Genomic DNA, 8,903 nt, shown 5'->3' on the forward strand with positions numbered 1-8,903 from the left:
GAGGTTAATCAGAGTCTATTTGATACCCTTTGTACGACTTCTTATTTTTTGAATTTTTGTATTTGATTCTAAACCTATTATTAATATTATTGATAATAATTTTAGTTATATATATCAATAATATATTTTATATATAAATCAATAATATATTTAGTCTAACATATTACTATTATTATGAATTTCGAAACTTGTTTAGCTAGGATTTAAGATTCTATTGAAGTTTTAGTTTAACAATAGGTTATTGAATTAATAATAAGAATTTGTATTAGATTAGATTAAATATTATTATTATTTGTATTAGATTAGATTAAATATTATTATTAGTATTATTATTATTAATTTTAATCAATTAAATGAGAGAATGACAAGTGTCCCAAAACAAGTTTCTTTTATTATATAGTATAAAAATAGAGAAATAATAAAAAGTGAGAGAGAAAGAGAGAGAGAGAGTTAAGAGAAGAGAAAATTAAGGGATTTTAACTAAAAGTAATTGGCTAATGTCAATCTTACCTTTTTAATCTAAAAAAATGGTCAAAGGCCAATATTAGTTCACTCAGTTCATTCTCACGAAGTTGTTCACTCATGATCATAATCCTAATCCTATATATATATAAAGGGGTTCATCCCCCACCCCCTAGGTCCATCCCCTTCAAACCTCTCCTACGTGGCGGTGACGTGACGACCCATCCCCTTGGGGTTGGGGATGAGCCTCTCCATACCCTCCAGCCTTACACTACGCCAAACACATATAACATTATCTCACGGTAATAAAAAAACCTATATACGTTTATTAACGATTGATAATCTTAACAAATATAATCTTATCGGTTAGCATAGTATTGATTGTGACCATTGATATTCTTAACAAATATAATCTTATCGGTTAGCAGAGTATTGATTATGTTAGTCTCACGTGGATTTTTCAATAATGGAGTACTCGAGTTAAAACAACCAGTACCAAGTTCACCAAAAAAGTAGTAGACAGTGGTATAACTATAACTGCCTTCGGATATTTTTTCTATAAATTTACTACATATACGTTTTCCGTTACAGGGAATAGTTATGTTTTCTTATTGGCCCAAAGCGGCGGCAAGCAACCAATTTTTTTTTAACTTGGCATATAATAGTTATCTATTACTATAAAAGGAAGATGGGAAACATTGTCAAGCAGCTGCTTGCCGCTTCTTAATTGGTCATGTCAAATTGCAAATTTATCTCCAGTTTAAAATTACGATTTCCCATTTTAAAAATACGATTTTGCCCCCAATTCAAAATAAAAAATGTAGTTTGCCCCCAGCTTAAAATTACGATTTTGCCCTTAGTTAAAAAATACGATTTTGCCAACAGTTCAAAATAACATATAATAGTTATCTATTACTACAAAAGGAAGATGGGGAATAGTGTCAAGCAGCTGTCTGACACTTCTTCATTGGTCCTGCCAAACTGCAATTTTATCCTCAGTTTAAAATTATGATTTTGCCCCATTTCAAAAATACGATTTTGCACGCAGTTCAAAATAAAATGGTGATTTTGCCCCAGCTTAAAATTATGATTTTGCCCTCAGTTAAAAACCACGATTTTGCCAACAGTTCAACAAAAAATATGGTTTCCCCATAGCTATGGTCCTGCCAAATTACGATTTTATCCCCATTTTAAAATTATGATTTCGCCCTCAATTCAAAATAAAATTTTGGTTTTGCCCCCAGCTCAAAATTACGATTTTGCCTTCGGTTTATAATAAAAATATGGGTTTGCCACCAGTTCAAAATATGATTTTGCCAACATTCCAAATTTACGATTTTACCGCAGTTCAAAATTGCAAATTTGCATCTTTTTTTTTTTTTTTTTTTTGCAAAACTATGGTATTGTTTTATTTTACTTGGTTGGCTCAATATAGTTTTTATCCGTGCCAAATAGCTACCTAGTACTCGCTAATTGGTCCTGACAAATTATTGTTTTGCCCGCAGCTCTAAATTACATGTTTGTCATCGTTTAGTTATTTTTTTAGCAAAACTATGGTAGTGTTTTGCTTTAATTGGTTAACTCGATGTATCTTTTTTTAGAGCGTGTTATAAGTATCTGAAATAAAGGCGTACATATTATTAAACTAAAAAATATTCGGTTTAGCGGCCCGCAACGCGGGCGACGCATTACACTAGTTATTATACAAATGTAACAAGCATTGGAATGTTAGTCTAAATTGGGTTGGTGATATAATGATTAAATGATATATTGGAGAATAATAGGACTTAGGACCTTTGACCAAGAAGAAGTCAACAATCAACACATATTGGAGAATAATAATAGGTCACACCTCACAAGTCTTCAACGCCCTTTTACTTAAATAAACGTAAAAAAGAAGTTAAAAACAGTCCAGTCAACTAGTCAACAACTCAAGATGAACCGGTAGCCCAAACCGGGAGGAAGCACGTATGGTCCAATCAAGGGAGGCTTAGATGGTGTGTGGAGAGGACTTCTACACAGTGCCCGTGATTTCGAGGGGCATATGTTTTCAAAAACAAAATCCGATATATGCATGTTATTTTTTAAAATAGTAAACTCATACCAGTTTCAAGTAAGGCTCATTTACAAAAAATTTTTTATGGTTAAGACTTTAGAATTTAGCCCACTAGGTTAATTGAGTCCATTACTAATTGAAAACGAAGTGTTAGATAATATAAATTGTGAAGAGTTGATCCACCAGTTTGTTATGAGGAATGCAAGGAGGGCTGCACGAATCATTGATTAGTTATTAGCTATTTACTTATTACGGTACGTAACTCATTCGAATATTATAATTTTTTCATTTTTCGTAATTGCATTGTTTATCGAATACTACGATTTTATCATATTCGTAATTGCATTGTTTATCGTTAAGGCATAAGGGCATATTTTTCGAGCTTGAACAGGGTATATGAGTTCTCAGAGACGACACTGAGTCCAAATCCAATCGTCGAAACAGCCAGTTCCAGTATAGACAGTGACCGATACTGCTCGGCCCGATCTAGATGTTTGGTATTCTATTTTGTTACGACTTCTAAGTTAATAAATTTTGGATTCCATTTATAGATTTTATGTTCATTAATAAAACCTGTTATATCCCCAAAGTAGGTGAATGGGCGGCTAGAAATGTAATCGGCATCGACTCAATGGTCACAAATAAATGGTCAACATGAACAGGCTACGTATGTCAAATAAAAAATAATTAATGAGATTTGGGCCCTTCATTAATTTCATTTCATTTTCTAACATTTTCCAATCAATGGAAACATGCCAAATTTGAAAATATGTAGAGCGGTTTCTTTATATTTTCATTTTGAACTAAACGGGTCGTACACTCGACATTTTATCATTTTATTTTTTTTAGTTTTGAAATGGTCCCTTAACTATTCATTATATGTTTTTTTGTCATTGTAAATTTTCTCTTATGCATTACAAACCCTTTGAATCTTTGATGATAATTACTTCCCATTATTTAGTTTGTACCGTCAATACGAGGCGATTTAAATTATAGTTTATTTTATACTTAGACGTAGCTTTCATGCTATGTTGTAATTTGTTGTTCTATTGTAAGCAAAATAACTTCTTGTCATGCTTCTTTTTTCACAAATAATCCCTTCTTTGCTCACCAAATTAACGTTTTTACCAAGATAATTAAGATAATAACCTTGACTTCTAGAATCACTAAAATAGCCATCTGCCAACCAGCTTTCTTCCTATGCCATACCAGTTCTTCCTGCGCCAACCATCTAAACTTCCTACGACATTAATTTTCAACTACTGCGCCATATGGTGCAGTACACCTTCTTCCTGCGAAGCTTCTTAGTTTCAAGCCTAGGTAGCTTGCTCCTGTGCCTTATATGTCGGCGACGAGAATCTCCAATGCCATCCCTTAATCTCCCGCGCCATTCAGAAACTTTCGGTTTGCTTCCATCTTCCTTATCCGCTTCTCAATCTCCATTTTCATCTTTCCATCTTCGTTACATCAACCTTCTCATACGTCACACCATCTTGCGCCACCCTTTTCTATTGCGCCATTTTCGCCCTCCTGAAATGATAATCTAACATAAATGATGGCTACTTTGATTATCTTTGTAGTCAAATTGGTTGATTTGGTGATTTTCCCTCGTTTTATTCGTTCCATTTATGACATACATACTTGTGTTCCAAAAAAAAAAAGTTTCTACTAGAGGGTCATCAAATCACCTGGACTATTCGTAGTTTGTTGACGATCATCTCATCGAAAGGTTGTCATAGTGTATGGATGCATGACCATTTTATCATAATAATTTCAACAACTTGTAATAATTAGTTTCATACGTAACAAAAACATTCAAAGTTGGTAATCAAACATTCAAAAACAAACAGCAAGTTATTCCCAAAGTTAAAATAAAAACAAAGTAGAACCACCTAACTATTTCTAGTTTTAACAATACGTTTAACAACTAGCGTAATACATAATTCTCATCTTAGATTAAGATAATACATACAATACGTACAACCAATGTGGGGCTAGCCCATTGGTAGAGAGACACATGTCCCTTAGAGAGAAACCAGACAAAAAAGATTAATTTAGAATTGTTGACGTAAGTAAAGTAATAGTAGTTAGAAAAAAGAAAGTATATAATACGTACAAATATTGACACACTTCAAACTACAGGGACCAATAAGATAAATTATTCCATAAGTATTTAAAACCGGCATTTGTAAAGAATGTGGAAGACGAAGAGCGGCAATATCGGCCACTCTCGCTCATGTACTCATGTTTTCATCAACATTTTCCTCTCTTGTTTTCTCCCCCTACAAACAACAACAACCTTAACCAACAACAACAACAACACGACCGTTGTATCCTCTCTCTCTCTTTCTCCCTCTCTCTCTTCAGCGTTATGGCGGATCATAAGAGAAAGAAGAAGAGAGGGAGAAGCAAGCTCTTCAGGTCTTGCTTTCGGTCTTTCGCTGTCGATAGCGAAAGACCGATTATTAATAATAATAATAATAATAAATCAGATACCCGGGATTCTAAAATCGGACGCCTAGGAAAACCGGCTTTGATTGCAGCAACTGGATGCGGTGAAGACGCTGTTGTTGTTTCGGATGTTAATTCCGATAACCGGGTTTCCCGATTGCTTAAAGCGGTTATGGTTAGTTTTTTGTTTGCGAAACCGTTTTGTTCATTTTGGTTTGTTTTTGTTTGTTTGTTGATTGATTGATTTGTATTTGAATTATGTTGATGTACGTTTTGTTGTCATTTCTGTTGAATTTGTTAAAATTTCATTGTCTAGATTCATGAATCGTACGTTTTGTTGAAATTTTGTCTTCTAGATATGATTTATAACCAACGTTTTAAAAACCAGTCGGTTGAACCGGATGCTGGAATCTAGGTCGGCACGAATCATGCCGGTAAATTGAGGGAATGACAAAGAAGTTGTACCGTTCGTAAATTGGGTTAAACCAGTATATCGATGTCGGGTCAAAGGTTAAAATTTGGAATATTAATCTTTTATGAGCCAAAAAAATGTGTCGATTTAACTTTTTAGTAAAACCTAGCGCCCAAAAACGTACAAATAGTGAATTTTTTGATTATGGATTAACTTTTAGTATATTTTTTATTATGAAAATAGGTAGTTTTGGATTATTTTTTGAGTAAAAATTGTATTTTATGGATTTATTGGGTAATTTGTCAACCCGGTTGAACCATCCGGTATAACCTGGTTCAACTGGTTGAACCATTTCTGAGCCTATCCCGGTACGACTTAAAAACCGGTTTTTAAAACATTGTTTATAACTAATGCAGATATTCATGATTTGTGCGTTTTTAACCGACGTGTGAAGAAGATTTGATATTGAATTTCATCTTCTAGATTATCTGAATTAATGCAGATAATTATTAATTTGTGTGTTTTAAATTTTAATCAACATGTGAAGAAGATTTGAATTTGAATGATGCGGATATACGTTTTGTTGTAATATCTGTTAAACTTGTTAAAATATTAATACAGAGAATCATGATTTATTTGTTTTACATATTTGTTTTACATCTACAGGTGAAGAAGAGTAGGAGTTCATCTAAATCATCGAACGCTTCAGACATAAACGAATCGTTTATACCAATCGAAAAGACCGGAAAACAATCCGACGACAGTAACGCGTGCAGTATGCAATCAACAGACATGGAAGATACATCAAGTCGTTGTTCGAATACACTATCTTCTTCACGAACCACTAGTTGTTCCTCTTCGTCCACAAACGCCAATTCTCGATGGCTATCTGAACCAAAAACATCATCTCAAACAGATACAACAGATTCTAATAATCAAACTTCATCCAATTCATCAGCATTTCCGAAACCTAACCGAAGCAACTCCAGTTCTCAAACATGTTCTATCCTGTTACCATTATCAAAATCAAATACTCTTATTCGATCATCATCGTCACCATCGTACCATAAAGGATTATCACAATTAGATTCAGTCGATTCGAACAATGTGATGGCATCTAATCTGGATAAAGTTAAGTCTAGCGGTAACAGTTGGAATATCCGTTGGTGTTTGTTTCTTCTTTTGAGTCTTATTGTGTTGGTGGTGTACGGAAGAATATACGCTATACTTTGTACATCTATTTTGTTCTATTTAGTACCTTGTCGACGAGTGAAACGAATGAACTCAGTTGGCAACGCGAGCAGGGTGGTGGATACTGAGTCGGAGCAGTACAAGAAAAGAGTTATTATGGCTGGTTTGCTTGATAGAACACGAAATCCTCTTCGGTAGCCTTTACAGGGAAGATGTGGTTAGACTGTATGTGTATGTGTACGTGTGTACGTGTACGCATCTGTTGTATAAATTTATGAACTATAAATATTTATATTTATAGAAAAGATGAACTGTGTGATTTCTGTATTTGTTTTGCATCTGGAGATTGGAGATAAGAATTAACAAATCTGGTTGCCTTCCCTCCAGTTTCAATTACTACTTGATATGGATAAGTAAACCATCCATACTAATTTATGGGTATTTAAGTTCCACCTGTGGTGGGTCCGGGTGAGTTTTTCCCTCAATGTCTTAAGTTCGAGTTTGTGTGATTGGGGGTTCTCCTTGGAGGGTTTAAATTAGGGATCTATCGTGTGAGGAAGCTCTCTAGCACGAACCCAGTTAAAACAACGCATGTTTGAACTCCCGACATTCGCGAATATTTTTTTTTTTGAACGGCTGATATGGATAAGTAGGTTTGGAGTTTTTCATCTAGAGATTGGACATGTGTTTTTTTATGTACATTGATATTCACGTCTTATCTTATGAATATTAGTAAAAGAAAAATATTAGTAAATTTATGATGTGTAGCACAAAATTTCCCAAAAACTAAATTCTATATAATTTAACATGTTTGGGTACTCTCCGTCTACGCTGAGTACTCTTAACTCTTCAGTCGATCAATTAGAGAGCGCCTAACGACTTTTGTAACCATGGTATGGAAAAGAGGATCCTACTTAGAATGCTTTTCAAATGGGAGTTAAGATATCATGTGACTTTTCTTTTATATCTTAATCAAATATTCTAACAACCATGGGCGTAGCATAGTTCCGTCCCCCGAACTTTTTGCTCAGTAATGGAGAGTATGTTGTTTTCGGATTGAAATTTTTGGGTATATACGTTTTCGACCCACCGTTTTATAGATTTTTAGGTATATACGTTTTCGACCTCCTGGTCGGAAATCTCAAGCTTCGCCATAACAACGACAACTATACAAAATGCATGGATGAATTTTTAGAGTTGAGATCTCATGTCACTTTCCTTTTTATCTTGCATTCGTCGCATATGCATTAAAAACTTGTAACTTATGATAAAGAGTGTGGATTTTATAATCCATGTGAGAAAAAAAAATATGTATAAAATGTGCTCACGTGATTTTCAAGGTGTTTTGTTTTGTTTGACGGTTATTAGGTTATTATATATGTATTTTGGTTGTTTTATGTTTGATTGGTATGTATTAGATGTTAAAATTTAATATTCTTCTAATCATTTAAAAAGTGTTTTGGAGAAAAAGCTAAGATTATTATAATTTGATGTCAATTTGTGCCATTTATCTAAATTGTCATGTATAAAACTTTACAATGCACGAGAGCGATGTGGTTGAATAACTACAAAAGTACAAATATTGGTTGCATATTTGTTTTTTAATTGTGAAATTTAAACATAATAGGCGTAACAATCGTTCAAAGGTTTAATTCAATAGGGTTCACGTCGGTAGACAATTGAGTGAATGAGCTCATTACAAAAATTGGGTAATTTGTATAAGAATTGGGTTTATTACCGTGCCAAAAACGTCTTGTAGGGAATAAAGTCTATCAAACGTCTTGTAGGGAACAAAGTCTATTAATGTGATGTTAGAAACAATAATGCTTAATAATTCATTTGGTAATTTACTTCAATTTAGTCAATGTGGGGGTAGCATATCAGGTAAAGGAATATGTCTTTTGGAGAAATTTTAGGTTTAATCATAGAAAATTGTGAATAATGCAGAATTATTGGTGTAATGAAGTAGAAACAAGCATTGTCATTAAAAAAAAGGAAAAATTACAAGTTTTGTCATTTATCTATATACCCCTTTTCAGGCAGTGTTATTTTCAAAGAATTTTGACAGGTTTTGCAATTTATAGAGAAGTTTGTTGCAAGTTACGTCATTTGAGCATAACCCAGTTAAATTTTTCTGTTAAATGGACCCCATATAAGGGCAAAATAATATTTTACCCTTTTAATATTAAAATATAAAACAGAAAAACATTATATATGTGATCCCTTTCATTTTCTTCTTCACCACTCACCCTCTCCCTCTCTCTCTTACAATTTGCCACCACCACCATCAAGCACCTTCGTTTTCACACCCCTATTTTTCCACGTGTCACC

The 8,903-nt window shown here is 33.6% G+C and overlaps 1 protein-coding gene across 1 annotated transcript; it reads left to right on the forward strand.

The window, feature by feature from the left end:
- The first annotated feature begins 4,716 nt into the window (after positions 1-4,716).
- Positions 4,717-7,007, forward strand: LOC110916724 (dentin sialophosphoprotein). The gene is made up of 2 exons (XM_022161407.2): positions 4,717-5,144; positions 6,048-7,007. Exons 1-2 carry the CDS (start codon positions 4,755-4,757, stop codon positions 6,768-6,770), a joined length of 1,113 nt encoding a protein of 370 aa, XP_022017099.1. The 5' UTR covers positions 4,717-4,754; the 3' UTR covers positions 6,771-7,007.
- The last annotated feature ends 1,896 nt before the right edge of the window (positions 7,008-8,903 follow it).

The sequence above is a fragment of the Helianthus annuus genome, chromosome 11 (assembly GCF_002127325.2).
Source record: "Helianthus annuus cultivar XRQ/B chromosome 11, HanXRQr2.0-SUNRISE, whole genome shotgun sequence".
In the NCBI taxonomy this organism is placed as follows: domain Eukaryota; kingdom Viridiplantae; phylum Streptophyta; class Magnoliopsida; order Asterales; family Asteraceae; genus Helianthus; species Helianthus annuus.

What these genes read in the sequence shown, in the direction of transcription:
- LOC110916724 (XM_022161407.2), top strand. Translation starts at nt 4,755, where the DNA reads ATGTACTCATGTTTTCATCAACATTTTCCTCTCTTGTTTTCTCCCCCT. An exon ending in GATTGCTTAAAGCGGTTATG is followed by an intron (nt 5,145 to 6,047) that starts GTTAGTTTTTTG and finishes TTACATCTACAG; the next exon opens with GTGAAGAAGAGTAGGAGTTC.